This window comes from Drosophila takahashii, chromosome 2L, assembly GCF_030179915.1.
Source record: "Drosophila takahashii strain IR98-3 E-12201 chromosome 2L, DtakHiC1v2, whole genome shotgun sequence".
NCBI classification, from domain to species: Eukaryota; Metazoa; Arthropoda; class Insecta; order Diptera; family Drosophilidae; genus Drosophila; species Drosophila takahashii.
In genome coordinates, this window is record NC_091678.1 from 5,535,788 (window position 1) to 5,557,541 (window position 21,754).

Consider the following 21,754-nt stretch of genomic DNA (forward strand, 5'->3'; position numbering starts at 1 on the left):
ATAACTAAAAATATTATAGCTCGATCGATTTCTTCGTTTTAATTCCCTGCAATAACAACTATTTATAATTGATACATTAAAGAAGATTCAACAATCGATATATGTACACTTGAATAACAGAACATTTAGTAACTTAAGAAGTTCATAAAAATGTCGTAGAGACGCTCGTAGAAGCGTCGAAGCCATTCTCATGCCTTTTCGATGGCATTTGGCACCACGGTAGTTACAAAGTCATCCACATCGAGGTCGTCTTCTGCGGATAACTCGGTGCCATTGCCCTCCAATTGGGGGCATTTCTTCTGAACCGTCTGGCTGAGGAATGCCTGCGATAGCTCATTGTCATCCAAGATATTTTTGGCCTTAGCTATAGTCTCCGCCGAAGGTTCCCGCTGACGAGTTAGGATCCAAACGATTTCTGAAAGTGGGAAATAAATTATCATTTTGTCATATTTGGTTGTCATGCTAATGTCAAGTTAAGACGCAATTTGCATTTCAACATTGTGAGTAGACACTTCCTCATCATTAACTTACTCAAATTGGCCCAGGGTGTAACACTGGTGCAGCTATAGACGACGGCATATGACTCATAATCTGTGCCCAATACCAAATAGTTGGCCTTCGTTAGTGGCTCTGAAATTAGTTAGGTAAATAAACAAAGATTAGCACCGAAGACCACTTGAAGTTTGGCATTACTCACGGCCTGGGAAAAAAGCTACTGCCAACTGACCAGGTCCGAGGACCTTGGCCTTTCCAGTCACATTCGAGGGCTGTCCGGTGCTATTTTGATTGTTTCAGATAGAGTTAATTGCTTAAAATTTAATTGGTTTCGCACTTACAATCGATTGATGGCCGCATTCACTACAGAAATGGTGCTGTTGTCAATGATACTGTAGTTGGCGTAGATGCATTTCTTTCCGATCTCAAAAGCAAACGGATAAGCGGCGTACTCGTACCAGACGCCCATGTACTACAAAAAATTGTATTACTAATTAAATAATTTCCTCTTCAAAAACAATGTAACAATATTACGTCTGTTGTTCATATAACATGCAAACAAATCAACAAATAGTAAGCTTGAAGTGCTTACTAATTAATTTAGAGAGCTTAAATAAAAATATTTGATAAGATATAAAAGCTCCGCTAATTAAAAAATTAATTGGATTTATTAGATAGAAATATTTACTTACATATCTGTAACAAGAATTGCGTATTCATGAAAATAAATTTTATTTTCCTATCTTATCATAATATTTTTTTGCCTATTGTGATCGTTCGATATACTGATAAACTAATAAGCCATAAAACTTAATTATTATTTTGGCGATATTGTTATTGTTATTATATTATATTATTAAAATATTTCTAAGGTTTCTGATGTTCCTGATATTTTACTATATTCTATAATGTTTTTATTTTTTCTGATTGACGGGATCAATTAAAGTTCATCGTTCTAGCTCATATTTCTTGACTAGATATTTTTAAAATTTAAGCAGACTGATATGAGATGATTGATGGATCCTTTAAGGTAAGCACTCACCGCTTCCGCATCGAAGGCGTCCAATAGTTTGACTTCTGGGCACTTTCCGGGGAAGGGAACCTGAGCATTTCCCAGGCAAACTCCACTAACGACCATCGAGATAAGCAGCCATAAGTGTGAACTGTAACGATAATAGAGTGAAATGTAAATATTTAAGAGCTCTATTTATTAAGTAACGCGTAACCCGACCCGTGGTGATTCATTCTGGAATATAAATTAGTGATATAATCGCTCTCCGCTGAACCTAATTTCTGTTCTACTTCTGGCTTAGAACTGAGGTTCGACTGCAGCTGCATCGTTACTTTATATGCGAAATGAGAGAGCTTTGTTTTGGCGGCCGAGCTTTATATCAGTGCGCCGACGCAAAGTAGTGTAAACAAAAGTGAAATGCAGACGATCTGGATGAAAGTGGGGGCTGGGGGGATCCAGTGCTCTCGTTACACCCACTAAGCAAATATAGAAACCCAGAACGATATGATGGCATGCTCACATAACTTTTGTATGCACTTCGCGATAATTCTCTATCGATAAGGGCTTCCGCATGCTAAGCGGAACGATTTTGCATTATCATTGCAATTAAGAGAGATTACTGCGTGAATTAGTTCAATGTCCTGAAAATGGCAAAGTGAAATGCAGCGTGCATAAACAGATAGTACGAGGCGGGAATATTTAATTAAGTACGCATAGAGTGTCATCGTCTCAATCCAAAATTCTTTAAAATAAAAATATAAATTCATTATTAATTTATTAATTAATTTAATGGTAAAAATATATATTTTTTTAAAGAAATAAATACAGTTTTTAATTTTGTTAGTTAGTAATTAGTTTAAACGAATTTTAAATTATCATTAAAAAACAATCCAAACACAAAATTTTTAAAATTATTTTTAAATTTTTGAAAACAATGTGTTGCTCTTTTAAAAAAAATTTCCTTTAGCAATAAATATTTTTTAGTTTATTATTAAAATAAAAATTAAATAAAGAATAAGTATTTCTTAGCATCCACCTACAGAAAAGCTTTTCCCACTATGTGGATTGTATTTGTAGCGCCATCTTTTCACAATATTATTAGCGCCATCTGTTGAGCGCTTTGCCTTTCGCTGGGCAAAATAAGGAAAATTTTCGAATTTTTGAGGTCCTTCAGCATTTAACCTTTATCTCGTGCTCAACCTGGTCAGAATAAAATTGTTGACAGTGGCGAGATTTCTGCGGTCTCCTTTTGCTGGTGAGGAAAGGAGAAATTACATATCCCCCCATATATTATTAAATTAATTAAATGTAAACCACAAATTGAGTTAAATGTGCAAAAATGGGAGAAAGAAGGGTATCCCAGGTGATATATGTTTCGACTAGGGCAGATTGATAAGTTGGAACTATATCTTTAAATTTCCTAAAAATTAAAAAAAACAAGAGAGAACGCTATAGTCGGGTGCCCCGACTATCAGATACCCGTTACTCAGCTAAAGGGAGTGCGAAAGAGATGGAGAAAAACTTTGATCCGCCGTAACCTTTTAACGAATGGTCCGATTTAAAAAATTTCTTCTACATTTCGATAGGTATTGATAAACACAATAAAACTGCATTTTTACTTTTCCAAAATATTGAAATTTTTAAAATCGTATACAAGCGATTGTGGGCGTTAGAGGGGGCGTGGCACCCTTTTGAAACAAACTTGCGCTGCGTAGGAACTCCTAGAATCTGCATGCAAAATGTCAATCTTCTAGCTTTTATAGTTTCCGAGATCTCAGCGTTCATACAGACAGACAGACAGACAGACAGACAGACAGACAGACAGACAGACAGACGGACAGACAGACGGACAGACGGACATGGCTAGATCGACTCGGCTACTGATCCCGATCAAGAATATATATAGTTTATAGGGTCGGAAACGCTTCCTTCTACCTGTTACATACTTTTGCACGAATCTAATATACCCTTTTACTCTACGAGTAACGGGTATAAATATAAACTTAAAAAAACATTTTCCTTTTTATGTTAAAAGATTTTCTTACAGCATTTTTAAATGACTTTTTCTGTTCCACTTTACGATTTACCCTCTCTGAAACATTCATATTTTTATACATATGCGGCTAGCGCAGATTTTGAATGGCCAGCCAACTATTTGGGTATGGGAACTTATAGCGCATTCCCCCTGAAAGGATTGGGCTTGCCCCATTCGGATGGACGGATGGCCTCTGCTCGGATTTGCTGTGGCTGCCACTGTTTGTTGCATGCAGCGTGTAGTAATTAAATTTAAAATATGTACACATTTGCCGGACATCTGAGCTTAAAAACAGGTGCAATCCTTGAGGGTTGGCCGTTGGAGTGGGGATCCGGGTTTTCAGGGTTCCAGGGATAATTTGATCAAAGGCAACCGTAAGCCTGCAGCTGGAAGCGGACAGATGAGAGCTGGTTATTACAGGCCATAAGTGCAGTTTTCTGGATATAACCAAAGCCGAAGCCAGGGGCGTCTTTGGAAAATAATCCCGAAGGGGTACAGCTCGTCGGACTATTATTTTGATGGTTAATTTAATTAAATTTTTAAATAATTAAATTATGAAATTATTTCACTTTGGGGAATAGTGCTTAATATTTCCTGCGGTTGGTCCCCATTTGGAGCTGTCACTGTGGTGAATATGTGCGGTTCAAAGTGCATTGACAGTTGGAGATGAGTGCGTGATAACCAATACAAGACGTTGTTATACAAAAGTAACTGAAAACAAAAAAACTAAAAATTAGCTTAGAAAAAAATCTGTTAAATTCTGGGTTCGATAGAACTTTTTTATAAAATTATATAAAAGATTTTCACAGGGACAATATCGCATCACGTTGCCCTCTTTAAAATCCCTGCCCACAATTCAATCACTTTGCCATTTTAAGTGCTCGAATATTTTGTGGTTATTCATTCGCTTTATGGGCATTTTGCTGAATGTAATTTGATTTAAACAGAATTTTGTCGGGATATTTAAAAATCAGTGCAGTGCCACAGGATATGCGGATATAGCTATAAATACATATATAGAGCACGCGTGTGGCCATTTAATTAAGTGGCTACCTTTAAAGCCAGCCGCCAAAATTGAATTAATTTTGATTATTGCTGCAGTTCAGCTGGGTTCGGATTTTGTTTGGGGCTCCTGCTCCTGCGACTGCTGCAATCAACAGTTGACATAAAAAAGGAGTCGCACTAAATTGCCGGCTAAATAACATCGAGGCGAGGACAGCTGGAGCAGCAACATCAAGTGGGTGGAGACACACTCCGGCGACCTTTAACCCGAGCGTGGGAGTTGCGAAAAGTGGGAGGGGGAGGAAGCTCTACCCAGAATGCGTGGGAATTGCAAAACATGACGCAATTTGTGCTCGCTTTTGTAGCCTGTCCCTTTTGCATGCCATTCTCGCAGGATATTACCAACTGCTCGTGTTCTCCCACACACGCAATGGGCCATAGATTAGGTTGCTTCCAGGGGGCTGAGAGGTGCTTGGTACTTGGAAAGTGCTGCCATTAACCAGAGATATGGCCAAGAAAAAACACTGCTAGCCAAAACAAGAAACAGCTCAAAGGGAATAATTGATTTCTGAGGAAAAAGCTTAATCCGTAAGGATTCTTTTCTTGGTTCTTAGTCCTGAAATAAAATTTAATAATCCAATTTTTATCTGTTCCTGTTTGATCTTCCATAATCTTTATATCCAACATACATATCCAACACCTGATCACCTGCCACGCCATAAAACCCCGCCATTCACACAGCCATATCCCAAGTTTTTCCACCTTATTTTGATGTTGCAATCTTGGACAAATTTATTTATTTAGCACATTGTTTTTCGCATCGCTCCTTGGGGCATCAGTTGCTCTCCCCCAGACTTGGAAAACTGAGAAAACGCGGAAAAGTCTGGCACACAAGAAAGCTAACACTAAGAACAATAACAATAACCACTGGTGGCAGACAACAAAGAAAAGGGCTGGGGGAAATGGAGGCCAAAAAGGACCAACTCTCGAAAGTATTTTGATTTGTGAAATGCTCGTAAGTATTGTCGTTTTTGGCGCTGGCGCTGGTAGCAATTTCTTAAATTTTTTATAGCGCATAACCTGTCTGGCACACATGTGCAAGCCGACCCCCCTTTTCCCCCCTGGAAAATCCCTTCGTGAAAACCCAACGCAAACCCACCCACAAACAAACGCAGTTCGCAGGACGAAGACGTTGGGCGCTTGTTGGCAACGCTTATTGCATTATCCTCGGCTAGAGTCAGTCAGCCCGGGATAGATGTCGGCCGATCTGGGGTGGGGATGGGGGTCTCCCCACCGAGTGTTCAGGAAGATATATCCGCGCCAACTGCCGCAGCTGATGCCACTTTTGGCTCGTGGCAGCCGCGAGCTGTTTGCCTGTTTGTTGTTATCCTGGTTATGGCTGGAGCCAAGGAGCCAGCCGGCGAACAAAATCATATTCCTTCGGGCAAACAACGAATACTCTCTACACTCCACGGGGAGATCGCCCAGACTAAAGACCTCTGGGATACTATACATTACTTTTGAAGGAAAGTATAAAAGTAAAGACATAGTTAGGAACCTCAGTTTTAAAGACATGTTATTTATTGCATAATATTATATTAACTAATTTATTTATATTTTATTTTACTATTAGATTCATCATCTTTTCCATATGCCATGCCAAAAATGGAAAGGACCTATGAAATTGGCACGACTTCAGCTGGGCTCCGAAGTCTTCTCCTCCCACACTCGCTGAGAGCTACACCTCACTTTCTTTATTCCCCCCAAATGCCTGGCGAGAAATGTTAATACCAAAAAAAGCGAACCATTTGCCGCAATGAAAATCGCGTAAATTTCATACTGATTGTAAGTGTCGCCGTTTTCTTGACGTTGCCATGAAGCGAGAAGCTAGATGGACAGTACACGGCACAAAAAGTTGTAAGTTACTTAAATTAGATTACTAGATTATAACAGAAATATTTGTTAAAAATTCCAAATATGTAGACAAAAAAAATATTTTATTAAAAATAATCAATAAGTAAATACAACGACTTAACTGTAGAATTTAATTAAATAATATATATAATAATAATATAATATAATAACGTAAATTGGTTTTGCAAATAACCATAAAATGATTAAAATATAAATTATGACAAGAACCTCTTATTTAAGATTTTAATCTATGAAAATACTAACAAATTTATAAATTTTCCCTAAGTGCAGAGGGGAGCTGCGAGAGATGCAGACGGAACTGCCATTGCCGTCTGTTTTCCCTCATCCTCAGACTTCCGCTTGGAACTCTGGTGTTGGCTGTCGCCTGCAGATTGTCAGCATTGTCACAATTGCAATTTTTAGGATGGCATGGGATCCGCTGATTTGGTTGCCATTTCACCATTTCGCTATTTGAGCGTTTCAAACATTTTGCGGGCATTTACCATAAAGAGCAGGGCGAATGCGAATCCAGATCCGAACCCGAGCCAAGAACGTCATTCGATTGCGTTAATAGCCGAGAGTGGCGACCAATGCCAGCTGCAAATCTTGCAAATTGCTAAAGTTTTCTTTGCATTTTTTTTCCTTTTTTCTTAGATGCTTTTGTGGTTTATGTGTGTGCTTCCGAGGTTTATACATATGTTTTTGTCATCTTTTGTTTGAAAGTTTTGACACTTTGTGGTGGTTTTTGGGAAAGTATTGGACCTTGTATTTCATTTTTAAAAAATATTATCTTTTATGTAAAACTTCACAATAATAATTGTAACTGATAAGAATAGTTATTTAATTTAATAAAATATTTATCAAATTTATTAAAGTATTTATTTAATAACGGGAAACAAAGAAAGAAATACATAAATATACCTTTAAAAATTCATTCTCTGCATTATGTTTTATAGATTTTTCCAGCTGCACACTTTGTATTCGATCATATCGCCTCCTTACATTCTGTATTTGCTTGACTTCTGTTCAACTATGATTAAAAAATAATTTCGCAAAAATATTGAATCACGTCGCGTACTTGGCAGCCTGGCAGTCAAAGCGAACGTTTGGCTAGAAGACGAATGGCGCTTTTTGATGGCCGAGAATCAAGTTTGTTTTTACGTGCCATGTAGTTTGGGCCGGAGGACGTGGAGGATTGGGCCTGGGGATGTCAAAGGTCGGTCGCAGCTGCTGCAAATGGCTGGTGCTTTGCCGAAATGAGAACTCCCAGTCCCACTCCCAATGCGAGTCCCCCACCCGACCAAAACTCACTTTTGGCTATGAGAAATCGCTCGTCATTATCGACGCCTGCGAAAATCCGCCAGCTCAGACACAGACCCACATGCCAAGGCGCCATAAATTATGTTACTTCCCATACATACATCCATATATATAGATATGTATATAGACATCTGGAGCCGTGAAAAATCGTGCCCCAAAAACTTTGACCCAACCCCAGGAACTCGCAACTTATTGAAAATCACTTAGACACACATGTGACGCTCTCCTAGTTCGTGAGCATGAAAATGAGGCACAGACCGAAGGAATTCCGGGGCTATAATTCATGTCTTGGGGATTTGAATTCTTTGGGGGGCTAAACCACCGAGAGCACCTAGGAAAAGTTTACAAAACGGTCAACGAAGGCGGGCCCAAAAAATGCAAAACCAAAGGATTGGCAAAATATAAACCCCGAGCAGTGTCAGAAATCGGACAGATGAACAGTTGGGGCTTCCAATGGCTACTTAATAGACATGACCACCGGCTAAGACCGCCAGCATGTGACGACAAACTCATAATTTATGGCCACATCCCGGCCAGACGCCGAATGGTATCTCTTCCTGCCCCAGTTCGCTCCTCCCATTCACTGCTCCCAGGATCTCAGTTTCAGTTTCGCCCGGCATTTCGGGCCTGTCAGTGTCGTCTGTAATTGTTTTCCTAATGGAGGGGAGAGCCAGACCCCAAAAACATGACCGCACTTAAGTTGTCAGCCCAGTTATGGGCGTGGACAAATTTATGGGGCCAAGCAAGCCCAGATAATCGCCTTGGAAACGGGTGGTGACACCTCTCCTTGGCATCTCTTTGTGGCTTAAAATGCAGCTCTGGGCACCGGAAATCACTTGTGAAATGCAACCTTGAATTTGCAAGTTCCAATTGTGAGGAGGGGACAATTTATAGACTGAAGGTGCATCTAAATCGTATTTAATCAACTTGTGATATTTTTTGGGAGTATTTATTTTAAATTGGAAAAAGGGTTGTAGTAAATTTAAGAAATGAATTTATTTTTACAGTTCTCCAACACTAATAAGCGAACAGTGTGACCGTATTTTATGGATTTCAAAAGAAGTGGACTGCGTTCACTCTAGGGAGCTGTCAAAAACTTTTATCCACAGAAAATTTCGCATAATAAGCTTGTCAAAAAGTCGGTTTTTAAATCCAAGTTGAAACACTTAAAATCACTGTGCAAAATTCTCATTGGTTTTGAAGGTTGAGCTATAAAAGATCATGTTTCTGGATGCTTTTGGATTCCCCAAGGAGGTGACTCCGGAAAACCTGAACACCTATTCCTACGATCTGGTAAGTCTGAGGTTATAAAACTGGGACATAAATAATCCTGCTTCCTGATAGCATGGAACTAAGCTGCTGACATCGGCGGACTCGGAGTTTTATCTACCGCCGAAATGGCATGGCACCATTTACAGTACCGAGGAGCTGCTGCATACCTATAGAAAGCGATTCAACGTGAGTGATATTTTAGGGATTTGGAATTCCATATATATTACCCGAGTGATTACCAGCCGGACCCCACTCTGCTGACCTTCCATGCCCTGCAGCCCTACGAGCCCGAGTTCATCTGCTGCGAGAGGGCTGTGGTGGAGCTGACTGCCCTGCCGGCCGGTCAAAGTCTCTACAGCGATAAGGAAATCGTGGTGTTTCTGGTCAAGCAGCCGGCCGAGGAGAGGAACACTCTCATCACAAAGGAACTGGGCACCATGCTGGACTTCTTCCCGCACAATCATCACTATCATGCCAGGATCATGGACGAGGGCATCGATGTGGTCTATGTGGACGATACGATCTACCATACTGGGCCGCCCACCAGCTATCACCATCAGCGTCTGTACAATTTGCTCAGAAACATCCAGCCGGGTGCCGTGCTGAGCCTTTCGGGGAGTCCTCTGCCCGATGTCCTGCGCAGTGTCTGCAGAAAACCAGCCCAGAAGTCCAAGGAGCACCACTGAGCAGCTCCCTCTCCGCACCCGAGCATTATAGTCCGGTTTAATAAACTTTGTGACTCCAGAAGATTCGTCTAGCTCGCCGATTGTTTGCATATCTGATGGCGACGCATTAGTCGCAGTTGGTTGGGCCAACTGTCTGCGCTTTTCCTGTCTGCCAATTGATTTGATTATTATCTAGCTGGAGAGGAAGTGGAAATCTGGAGGAGATTTTGAGCTGGTGCAGGAGTGGCTGGATTATTCAGCAGGTTTAAAATAGGGTAATTTAGGTAATTTTTAAAAATATTTATGAAGTGTTTTGTGTGCTTCTAGAATTATTATTTAAATATTCAATGGAATCATGAATTTATTTTATGACCCAGACCCATGCCATCACCCAGTAAAGATTAAACTACTACACTTTCCTAATACCCCATTAAATCATCCTAAGTGGGTGTAGTAGCCCTGTCCGGTTGTCAACAAATATATTTTTGGACTATGCAAAGCAGTCCTTGGCATAAACTTTTAAGTCGCCCCCACTTCGGCCCTCCAGCTCGCATTAGTATTCATAACAAAATGTCATATATTATATTTTTGGGCGTACCAATGGCCAAATCCCTTGGGCAACGCACTGCGTGACATCTTTGTTTGTGGTCTGACCTCCTGCACGGCCAAAAAGTAATCTCCCTCCTTTCTGGGTTTCCAGATTCCCCTCTTTTTGGGATCCTTCGGCCTTCGGCTATTCGATGGCTTTGCAATCGCTTTACTCTTTTGTTTTGTGCCTGGAATATCTAATGGATGCGTGCAACTAATTGAGTTGCCAGCTAAAGGATTTCGCTTTTCCTTCTTGAATTTGCAAATCCTTTTCCCAGAGCTAAATCGTTTGGCCATTGGCCGAGCATTTCGAAAGGTCTCAGTACTTAATGAAGCGGATGTGAGGATTTTGTAGAAGGCACAAACAAATTGTACGCAAATCAAAAAGTTAAGCATTCCGGGGTAAAAGTTTTCAGCGAGAGTGGGTTGAGAAATGGTGGGGTGTCTTAAATGAAAAAAAATTTTATTTTTCTTTATAAAATGTCATTAGTTCCTTTAAAAATACATGATTTTTTATATATATATACAAATATTTCTTTAATAAACATTTAAAAAAAAATTAAAAAAAAAAATAAGTTTGTTTAAAATTATTTAATTTGTTTTCCTCCTACTTTAAGCCCGGTAAGTTTATGATTTGTTCTTCTTTTGCCAAACTTATCAATCTACCTATTTGTCAAAACAAATCGAATACAAATACTAGCTTTCCTTTTTTCAGATTTTGGGGAAATAGTTGTCACTGCTCTTGAAGACTTACCCATTTCATTCGCAATTTCCTCTTCCATCCTAGAGCAACCTGTTACCCCGCACCTGTTCAATAATTGATGTAAATCTGTCACCACTGTGAAGTGCCACACTCGTTGCCATTCCAATTTCTCCTGCCGGTGTTGAGTACCTTGTTGATCCTTTTTATTCCTGTTGCCGTTGTTGTTTCAAACCTGCAACTTGTTCACAACTTTTGATGGCTCTTGCAGGAAACAAAAAAAAGAAAAGAACAACACCATGGAAACTTCGCAGCTGTTGGACGAAGGATGAGGGGGTTTGTGCCCTGGTAACCGAGGACTACGGGATGCAAAAGCCTATGGACAGGCTGAAACTTATGTATAAGCTCCGGGGGAATGATAAATAGCCGGGCTCAAGTGGCCTCCCCGGCATAAAGCGACCTGCAGGCTAAACGAGCTTCTCACCTTTTAGCCTTATGCAAAAGGCGAAAGACGGGGAAGATCCTGCAGAAGAAGTAGCAGGAAAGGCTGCCAGGATAAGCCCGAAAACGTAATGAAAATGAGATGAAAATTATTGCAACGTAAATCAGGCGCTCCTGAGGCGCCCAGCTGGGAATATCCTGGGAGAGTCTGGCTCCTGGTTATCCAGCTGTCCAACTCCTCCACCGATTATCCCTCCCCCATCTGGCTAAACGTTTTCCACTGCTTAATTTGGCTTTCATTGCCTCGGATTCGGTTCGTTTCTTGCCGTTTTTTCCCTCCATTTTCCGATTTCGGAGCGGCCTGACATGAATTATTTAACGATCTCCAGCTGCGTTGATGCGATTTTCGCCGAGGATGCCTCTAAATTAAAGCCATAACAAGCTTAATGCAAAGACAACCGCAAAAGAGAGTATCAGGCGAAAAAAAGAAGAAAAATCCTTCATTCAAGGCAACAATGTGTGGGTCAGAACAATAAGCGATTCCATTTCCCCCAGGATTCCTTTTCTGCACATGCAAGGACTTAACTCTTTGTGCCGACGTCGAATGAACATGTAAACAACACACTAGGTGGACCAATGAAAGCCCAAAAGGGAAAGGGGGAAACTGGCAGCCAAGAGGAGCAGGCAGGAAAAACAAAAGAAAAACCACGAAATGCAAAGAAAAATCAAGTAAGAACGCTATTCGAATAAAGAAATACCTGTCTTGATTTAGCGTAACTAAATAAATGTCTCTGGTTAACATATTTAAATATTTTAGTTTAAAAATATAATTTAAATTAAGCTTTATAAATGTTTTATGCTGATTAAAAAAAACATTTTATTGTTTTGAATGTTTTTTTAATGTAGCAAACTATTTTTTAATAATTATATTAAATAATTTAAATTTTTTTAATTCATTATTTTGATTTCATAACTTGAAGCACAATTTTTCTATTTTTCTTATCACTTTTTATCTTTATCCCAATATCCCCCTCGAGCCAAAAAAAAAAGCTTTCCCCGATGTGATACAGGGCTAAAACCAAATGAAAACCGCTCCGCGGGAGGTCAAGCGGAGTATATATATCTGCGAACTGCAATGGCCAAAATGTATCTGTATCTGCAGAGTGCCAATGTGTCTGGATACGAAACAGTTTGCAACAAACTCGGGCATTTTCGGGGCGAAAAATCCTAAAACCAAATAAAATGCGCCCTGCCGTTGAACCCACTTGAAATATATATTTTTGGCAATGAAAATAACCCCCACAACGCCGGAAAAAAGTCTAAAAAACTTGTTATAATAAATGGAATGAAGCGCCAACGCGTTGAGCTGCAAGAGAATGTTGCAACAGCGGCGTGGCACCAACAAAATGCAGCCAGCGCATCCTTCCCAGATAATCCCTGGGAAATTTGTCTAACTTCCCCACCCACCCCCCTTTAAGGCTGATGAATGACGCCGCTGCTGTGCAAATTATAATAGCAATTTGCATTATGTGGGTGGTCGGTGTAGTTCGCCCTTGGCGCCCCTCCCCACAAAAACCCCCAAACCTCGCCCTCCTTTTATGAGGCGGATTAAGCGGGGCACATTGTTACCAGCTGCGTGGCGAATGAAATTTTAGATTGCCGAGTTAGTTATGGCGGTTAAGTGGGCGAATGTATTCGACTGCCGGTGGGTTAATCACTGGGAAGTTCTTTGGGATTTGTGCAACATTCAATGTTAAAGAATTGACGTTACCATCCATACGGGCTTTTAAGAAGCAGGTTCAATCTCATTCTGAGGGAGCATATAATCGCAGAAAACATAACTTATTTTAAATTTTAGTAGAGCTCTTAGAGCTTTGCTTTCGTCAATATTCATAGAGTTCATAGTGATCACCAGTTTTTCGAACGTGACCTGAAAACTTGTTATAAATTAAAAGTTAGTTATATATTTTTATATTATACTTTTTTAAGGTCGCACGGCTTTGCCTAATAGAAATTGAAAATGAGAGTTAGCTTCTTCGATTATACAATCGATGGACATGTCATGGCATATATCAGTCGTTTAGCCACCTGCTCTGGGGATATATAAAAAGGAGAAAATATTTCATATCAACACTCTACAATCCCAAGATGCAGCCAGTGCTATTTCTCCTACTCGTCCTCGCTTGCTTGGCTGGAATGGTCCTCTCTATTGACCGGGATTCTCCTGAATTCAAAAAGGGAGAAGAGGACAGTAAGTTTCTGCAATTAGAGCACCCAGTAGTTTTTTAATGATTGCATTTTCAGGGAAAAAATGGTGCCAACTTAACTTCGGCCCTGCTTGGGGCGGACGAGGATGCCGTTAAATAACCGTTTATTTCCAAAAAATAAATGAGTTGAATTGATGCTACCCGGAGGCGGATTCAAATCTTATTGAATCCGTCTGTGGTTCTAGCCAATTTCGAGAGCATTATAGCTTTGAGTGTTTTTATTTATTCCTGTTAACATTGTATAGGGGAATTACAGAAACGATTTTAAACAAACCGAATAGTAGGCTTAAAAGCAAATCTTCCTAAAATCAGAGCCAATTTACTCCGAAACTCCTAGAAAACTCAACACACAAAACAGGTCTAGAAAGTGTGTGATATAGGACTTGGTTGTGGGGGAGGTGGGGTTTTCAGAAGAACTATGATTCAAGTTAACATTATGAGTTAAACCATCTCCGTGTAATAAGATTATAAAAGTATTTAAAATTAGAAATAAAACGTAGAAAAACAAAAGAAAAAGATGTACGCCTTTACCGGTATGGGGATTAACTTTTTGACCGGGACTATCCAATAGTTGATGGTCAAAGTCATTCACTCCTTAGGCCTGCATTTTATAAAGATTCTGTGAATAATGTCATTCTCATAATGAGGATTTTTATTCACATTTCCGTAAACTTACAGTTTTGTGATGAATTAAATTTTTTTTTCTAAAATTAGATTAAATTTGTAAATATTAAATGTGTATACAGTCAAAGTAAGCTTTTTCAATACTGAGTTATGGATCTAGCATCTATAAGCTATAAACATGTTTCCCTGGCAGGGGAGAAAGTGCTTAGGATTGTATTTTATCAGTTTCAATTTAAGTTCAATGAGGTAGGAGAGTAGGATAGTAAAAGAGTTGCAAGGGCGCGTCAAGTATCAAGTAGATGTCTTGGACCCATGCGCGGATCCATATCACGCCCCGCCTCCATTGTTCTGATATCACCCCCCACAACAAAATCCTAGTTCCGCCAATGCTTGGACCCTGTAAATAGCATATGAGAACCAACATGGTAACCGCTAGTAAGAGAATTATATACAATGTTGGTAAGAAATAACTAAAAACACTCAAAGCTTTGTTGCTTTCAAAATTGCCTAGAACCACAAACGGATTCAGCAAGATCTGAATCCGTCTCTGGGTAGCATCTTTTTAACTTATTTATTTTTTGAAAATTAACGGTTATTTAACGGTTATTTAACATCCTCGGCCGCCCCAAGCAGGGCCGAAGTTAAGCATGCACCATTTTTTCCCTGAAAATGCCATCATTAAAAAACTACTGGGTGCTCTAATTGCAGAAACTTACTGTCCTCTTCTCCCTTTTTGAATTCAGGAGAATCCCGGTCAATAGAGAGGACCATTCCAGCCAAGCAAGCGAGGACGAGTAGGAGAAATAGCACTGGCTGCATCTTGAGATTGTAGTGGGTTGATATGAAATATTTTCCCCTTTTTATATATCACGAGAGCAGGTGGCTAAACGACTGAGATATGCCATGACATTTCCATCGATTGTATAATCGAAGAAGCTAAATCTCATTTTCAATTTATATTAGGCAAACCCGTGCGTCCTCAAAAATTAAAGTTTGCTCTTCGTTCGTATTCATAGTGGGAAAAATGAAAGTACCAACTTAAAAACTGTTCCTACCTACAGGCAGGTAATTTCCACTTGTGTAATTTTCCCGATGGGGTATTTCCACACCAACTCCACAAAATATATAAATTCTTTCATCTGTTCCAAGAGTGAGCGTAAAATTCAGCTTAAAACAATTCATTCCCCACCCCGCAGCCTGCTGACATCATCAGCTTTTCTAATGTGTCCCCCCATAAAAATTTCCTCACATTCTAACAATCATCTAATTGAAACCGAGATGAGATCAACCGTACTAGCCCACACCGAGCTCAGCCCGAAAAAATCCCATTCAATACTAGACTTGGAACCAATTCCACCCCAGGCAGAAATAATTGCAAATACATAAATAAATTGATGGTGGATTGTGTGTTTGCCGGGGCTTTAAAGCATAATAAATTTTGAATGCGCCATTAGCATGATTTATGCCCATTTAATTTTTCATAACAATGAAAAGAGCACAACAAGGACGCGCAGGACACGCGGGATGACAAACAGGACAGGCCGGCATTAGCAGGACAATAGAGCAGGAAGTTTCGAAAGCGAAGGGAACTGCGCTCCTCATAAACAAGAGTGCATAAAAAATGCCGCGAATGAGGCGACAAGCGGCAACATAATTGAATAGTAAAAGCGTTGCACTGAAATTAACCACCACAAAATGACGCAAATAATGTTAAAAGGGTGGGTGGAATGGTCACTGCCATGTACGGACGATTAAATTTCATTGAAATTGAATTACATTAAAAAAGAGGAGGAAAAAAAAATATAAAGGAAGCCGAGGAGCAAAGTGCAAAAGGCAAACGTTTCAGTCGGCGGGTCCTGCAGGACAATAGTGCACAAATTAACTTACAAAAGCTAAATAAAAATTGCCAACGCGGCAGTCAACGTGTTGTGTGAATGGGTGGGGTATATATGGGGTATATCCTGACTGGAAGCATTTTCCTTTCATCCTCTGGCCATCTGCCTTAATTTCAGCCGCCTTTCTTTGCTCTGCCCTCTGCAGTTTATACGGCTTTGGGTCTTTGGGCTTGTTTATGCCAAGTTCTTATCGCGCTCATTGTCAACCCACCGAGCAAACAAAATAAGCAGCCCGAAAACGAGTTGCTTATAAAGTAATTTGCGGATTTATTAAAAGTTTTTAGCGCCTTCAGACGCACTCTTTGTCGGAGAGTTGGAAAACTGGAAAAGGCTGCTTTTCTTTCGAGAGACTGCGGCCAATTAGTTTGCCTAATTCCTGAGGTGAAACGCAAAACGCTTTAATTGAATTCTGCGGTCTGGCTTGGCGGAGGGCGCAAACAGTTGAGAGATATTTAATCAGTTAAGGAAGTCGGGAGCTTTTGGTTTTCGAGATCAGCTAACTGAATAGCAAATATAATAACATTTTAAATTATTTAATAAAACATTTTAAATGATATTCTAAATAATAGAAATATTTTTAAATGAACTAAATATAGCACGATAACCTTTAAGATCCTCTAACTTTATTTTTTGCTTATCTCAATAGATGATTTAAATATTATCCCACCAGATGTTGCTTTTTTGCGTGGGTGGGTTAACTTAACTTCCTTTGTACCAGTTTTCCTCGCCCAAATAAATCAAAAGGGAACTCATCACCACACGACAAAACAGCAGCAGCAACATAAATCTACTTGACGCAGCGAGACCCCAACTTCAGACTCCCCAACTTCCCTTCGCAGCGGGAAACACCCAACCGAGTGGGTGAGATTTATGAAACAGTCAAGTATTTTCTATTTAAGTTAATAACAATCATAATAATGGCAACGGGAAAATTGATGCAGCTTGGTGAACTAAGAGAAGGGAGGGAAAGGAAGGAAATGGGCGAGGGAAAAGGAAAAGTGGAGCCATTTCGCCCACACACCACCTGATGATAGATGATAGATGATGTGCATATAAGCGCAAATAAACACAAGATTCGCTCTTGTCTACGAAAATAAGTTCCATTTTTTCTTCCAGCTCCCCATGTTGCAAGTTCAGCGGGGAGTCCTTGAAGGGGAGGGGGTTTTCCTTGGCTGGGCGAACGTAATAAGCTGTTAGGTGTCCTGTAAGTCTGCATGTGTTCAGGGTAAAAGTCTTTGCATATTTGAGCAGCTCGTCGTCTCATTGTACTTTGTGCATTTCTGTGACATTCGCTTAAAAATTCCATTACACTAAGCTCGAATTACAAACATCAGCAATGGGTACAGCACAAACGACGGGTGTTTTGGGTAAATATCTTAATGGGAAAATCGCAGACTATATTCTGTATTTTGTTGTTGTTTTTTTTAAGAAAATAATATTTTCATAAATTTTGTTCTATTTTCTGTGCTATATACTGTGCAAAATTTTTAAACTAAGATCATATTTTACACGACATTTGTGTTACTTTTTTGAAGAGTATCGCAAATCTTATTTCAAGCTGCGTTGAGCACACAAAATATGAAATATATCACAATGGCAGTGGCTTTTCCGAAATATACCGACCATTTCTAGACTCCTCCTCCTCAAGGCCCTCCAAATATCATTTCACTTTTCATTAAGCTGCGAAGAGCACTCGAGCATCTGTCAGCTTGTGATTTTCGATGCCCTGCGGCTGAACTTACTCAACACCTTGAGATATTTTCAATTTCTGCAAATTTTCCGCACAAAATACGTTCAAATGGCGTTCCAAGAAGTTTGTAATCAAATTATATCTGTGTATTTAGCAACAAGTTGAACAACAAATTTCCATAGTAGCCCAAAGGTTGGGAAAATCAAACAAATCTACGACAAGGGTCTAGTGAAAATGCCTGCTGGCAGCTTTTTTTAATTTTTATTTTGGTCTGTCCAAAATCTTTGATTTTTCCCCGAAAGTGAGTCGAAGTACAAACTGATGGATTGCGGTTAGCCTCAGGATATTTCCTATCCTATCCCTTTCCCAACACTCCACGCCACTCAGACTCATTAAATTTTTAATCATCCTGTTGTTTGTAGCCTAACCATAACTGTCAATAGCAATTAGTGGGGGGTAGGACCAAAATGAATTTGTATCCCCACAACTTGGGCAAAGTGTTTGGGCCTGGTCCTGTGGATGCTTGGTCAGGACTTTGAGGTCAAGACAAGTCAATTATGCCGCAGGCGTGACCGTGCGTACATCAATTTAATTATAACTCCTCAGCTGGCTTTTAACCGAGTATCTATACTATTGAGCTTTTCGAGCTAACTAAAGCGGTTAAAGATTAGTTATCGAGCTGAATACACAGGAAAAATAATATTTACAAAAATAAGAAGGCATTCTATAACAAAAAAAAGTATATTTTAATATATTTTTATTTTATAATTTTAAAAGGATTGTTATTCATTTTATAAATACTTTTCTTTATATTTATTCTATTCTATTTATATTTTTCTTCAACAATTGGTGTTTAGAAAATAAACTTTTAAAAATGTTTAATATTAAATTTAAAGAATTTTGCTTCAGTGTTCTTACTGGCTTTGTGTATGTATTTAAGCACGACTGACTGAAGGAGGGGGATTCCATTGATTCCTTTAACATGAGAATGCCAATTTCAACGCTTAATTAGGCAAAAACTAAAGATAGCTCCATGCCTTGTGGAAATAAGCTGGAAAGCCTTTAAGCGGCTCCCAGACACACAATGGCCAAAACAACAGAACTATTTATGTCTGCCCAGGTATTCGCCATTCAGGGTAATTTCCCTAATGCGATTTGGGCCCAGGACCAGAAACAGAACGAACCGAAACGAAACGAAACTCGAACTCAAACTCAAACTGTAGTCTCCTCGCACAGATGGCCATAATTAACACACGTTGTCAGTCAGTCGGGCGGTGGAAAAACAGAGGGATCTGGAGATCTGGAAAGATGAGTGCCAGACAGACGGCAAACCAAAGTTTCGGGGGAGAAGCTCCCTGGTCCTCCGTCCTGCGACTGTGTGGGCTCCAAAAATACACACATGACAATAATAATTATTGTCTTGATTATGCTCCCGTGCATGTTTTACTTGGCCAAGTTTGCCATTTAGCCAAATTGCCAGACATTTGTCTTCCTCTGAGTCTCTTGGTCTCCTGTCTGCGTCCTCTGCTTATATCAAATTTATCTCCCGGCACTTTTATGCTCTATCTTCACCTTGAACGTCTAGAGCTCGATGCTTAAGAGCTTTTCATTTAGCTTAATTAACTTATAACAATTTTTATGCCGGTTTATTGTCTTAATTAATAACCCCCGGGCATAAATCTTGAGCGGTATTAAAGTAAAGTGTGGTTTAGTGACATTTATGTTCTTGATTTTGAGAGCTGCTTTAAAATGTGAGAGAAAATAATTTATTAGTTATCTTTAAATTGAATGGTATATCCCTCAAATTAATGCGTCACATTTTCCGAAATCTTCCTTTGATTTATAGCTAGCTAATCAAAGGACTCAATCAGGCCAAAAGAAATGCGTCTGAAATACAACTAATTTATTTAAAATGCTCATTCATGTCATGCCGAATTCTTGGCCATTCATCAAAAGTCAAACGCAGGGGAAGGACACGGGTCAGTCGGCGTGTCCTTTGTGCTGGTCTCGACTTGACCTGACCCCCAGTCGCCGACCCATACACCCCCATACCACACCATCTTATCCGTCTTCGTCGGACCTCCGAAGCTGCGCAATTAATATTGAAAAGCTCAAGGCACCAGCATCAACATAAGGATCGGGATAAGGGTAACGAATGGATGAATGAATGGCCAACCGAATCAAGATGATGATGGAGCTGGTGAAAGCGAGCGTGTGACAAATGTCCTGCTGCCTGTCCGAAAAAAATTTTCCAAATTCTAACAAAACATTTTGGTTTGGGTCTGTTTATTCAGTAGGGTGGGGGTAATTAATTGAACTCCACGCGGATAGTTTCTTTGAAGTTAAATGGAATTATTGGAGAAAGTACCTTGGGGTCACAAGTTTTATATAGAAAGTAGTTAACATTTGGCTTTTTGATCATCATATTATTTTCTTTAAAAAGAAAATAAATTATTCTGAAATAAGCGATGGTCTTTCATCTTTGTTGCATTTAGTTTTAATTAAATAATTTCAAAATATATTTCTGTATGGTGACTTTGAATCTCTGCCACTTTTCCTCCTCTAAGCCATAATATCCCCCAGGCTAATTGAACTTTTCAGGCGAGTTTAATAAGCGTTGAGCTGTGAAAATTTGTCAGTCAGTCGGTCCATGGGGGCTTAGTCATTATGTGGGCGTGGCATGACTGGGCAAATACTTTGGGCCCGCTGCCAGAGCGCTATGGCTAATGAGCTATAAGTATCTGAAAACTGTCGAGGCATTTGCATGATGATGTGGCAATCTCTGGCCCCTCGAATACACTATATCTGGCTGCCACTAAGTATGCAACAAAGTTTTTGACAAACGACGACGATTGTCGACGGGGGCGTCTCTGGCAATTAATTGTCCAACTTGATGAGACAGCATAGAGAACTCGATCCACGAGTGGCCCACTGAGAAATGGGATTCATTCCCGTCACGGCCATCACATTACGTCTCATTAACGTTTTGAATGCATCGCGGAAATCATTCATTTCCACCCGAAAACGAAAATGAACACAATTTTGGTTGAACTTTGTAAGCTCTCAAAGTGATTTTTCAGCTAACAAAAAAGCGCCGATGACATCGCAGACTATCCGCAAAAAAACCAAAAAAAAAAAAAGAGAGGGAGGAAAACATAGAGTGAAAAGTCAACCCTCCAAAAAAGGAAGAGAAAGGAACAACAAAAAAGGAAAACAGGAGGAGGAAAATGTTTTTCAATTGAATTGATTTTGAATGCGCTCTGTCTGACTTGTGTCTGTGTTTGGTCCATTGAAAAGTGCGTACTTTAGTACAACCAAACGTACCCAAACCAGTACCCATTACACTGAAAAATAATATTAAGTATATAAAGAAAAAGTTTACATTTTGTAATTTTCACCGAAAATGTTGTTCTAAAAGAATACAATTTTTAAAATTTAATTTAAACTATATACAAATTTTAATCGCTTAAGAAATTTTCGAAATTTTTTTATCTTTTTATGAAGCATTTTTATAAAATACTTGTATTTTGTAATAGAATAATTTTATCTTTAAATGAGAATAATTATTTGTTTTAACTGTAAACTCCCCATTTTCTTGTCTGGTTGTGTCTGCCACGCCCACCACCCCCTGGGGATGGAGTCCGGCCCACTTCGCCCCGTTACGCCCCCATCCTCCTCTCATCTGCTCAGCATCAATGCATTGATTGACTTTTGCGTTGACATTTGCGCTGGGTTATCACTTCTTTGGGGGATTCCCCAGCTGGTTCCCATCCCCCGGCGGCCGTTGTGTCCCCCACAATAAACGCATTATGTTGCCATTAGTTGAGTGCCAGA

The 21,754-nt window shown here is 39.6% G+C and overlaps 2 protein-coding genes and 2 long non-coding RNA genes across 6 annotated transcripts; 2 read left to right on the forward strand and 2 right to left on the reverse strand.

The window, feature by feature from the left end:
• Nucleotides 1-13: 13 nt before the first annotated feature.
• NLaz (Neural Lazarillo) lies at nucleotides 14-1,811 on the reverse strand. Of its 2 annotated transcripts, none has more exons than XM_070219230.1 (6): nucleotides 1,727-1,811; nucleotides 1,538-1,658; nucleotides 837-967; nucleotides 698-777; nucleotides 532-630; nucleotides 14-415 (listed from the first exon to the last, which is right to left on the reverse strand). In XM_070219230.1, exons 1-6 carry the CDS (start codon nucleotides 1,738-1,740, stop codon nucleotides 189-191), a joined length of 672 nt encoding a protein of 223 aa, XP_070075331.1. In that variant the 5' UTR covers nucleotides 1,741-1,811; the 3' UTR covers nucleotides 14-188. The 2 variants fall into 2 exon arrangements, with proteins under 2 accessions (XP_070075331.1, XP_044251024.1); XM_044395089.2 differs by having other exon boundaries at nucleotides 1,538-1,660; nucleotides 1,723-1,811.
• A 7,038-nt stretch (nucleotides 1,812-8,849) lies between these two features.
• On the forward strand, nucleotides 8,850-9,803 carry LOC108063107 (uncharacterized). 2 transcript variants are annotated; one of them, XM_070211657.1, is made up of 3 exons: nucleotides 8,850-9,071; nucleotides 9,123-9,236; nucleotides 9,329-9,803. In XM_070211657.1, the coding sequence occupies exons 1-3, from the start codon at nucleotides 9,000-9,002 to the stop codon at nucleotides 9,734-9,736; spliced, it is 594 nt and encodes a 197-aa protein (XP_070067758.1). In that variant the 5' UTR covers nucleotides 8,850-8,999; the 3' UTR covers nucleotides 9,737-9,803. The 2 variants fall into 2 exon arrangements, with proteins under 2 accessions (XP_070067758.1, XP_017005563.1); XM_017150074.3 differs by having other exon boundaries at nucleotides 8,856-9,071; nucleotides 9,293-9,795.
• A 3,752-nt stretch (nucleotides 9,804-13,555) lies between these two features.
• Nucleotides 13,556-13,916, forward strand: LOC108063118 (uncharacterized). Its single transcript, XR_001770189.3, has 2 exons — nucleotides 13,556-13,695; nucleotides 13,749-13,916. It is a non-coding gene; the product is annotated as an uncharacterized lncRNA (long non-coding RNA).
• Nucleotides 13,917-14,822: 906 nt separating this feature from the next.
• On the reverse strand, nucleotides 14,823-15,219 carry LOC138911887 (uncharacterized). The gene is made up of 2 exons (XR_011417521.1): nucleotides 15,052-15,219; nucleotides 14,823-14,998 (listed from the first exon to the last, which is right to left on the reverse strand). It is a non-coding gene; the product is annotated as an uncharacterized lncRNA (long non-coding RNA).
• Nucleotides 15,220-21,754: the final 6,535 nt, after the last annotated feature.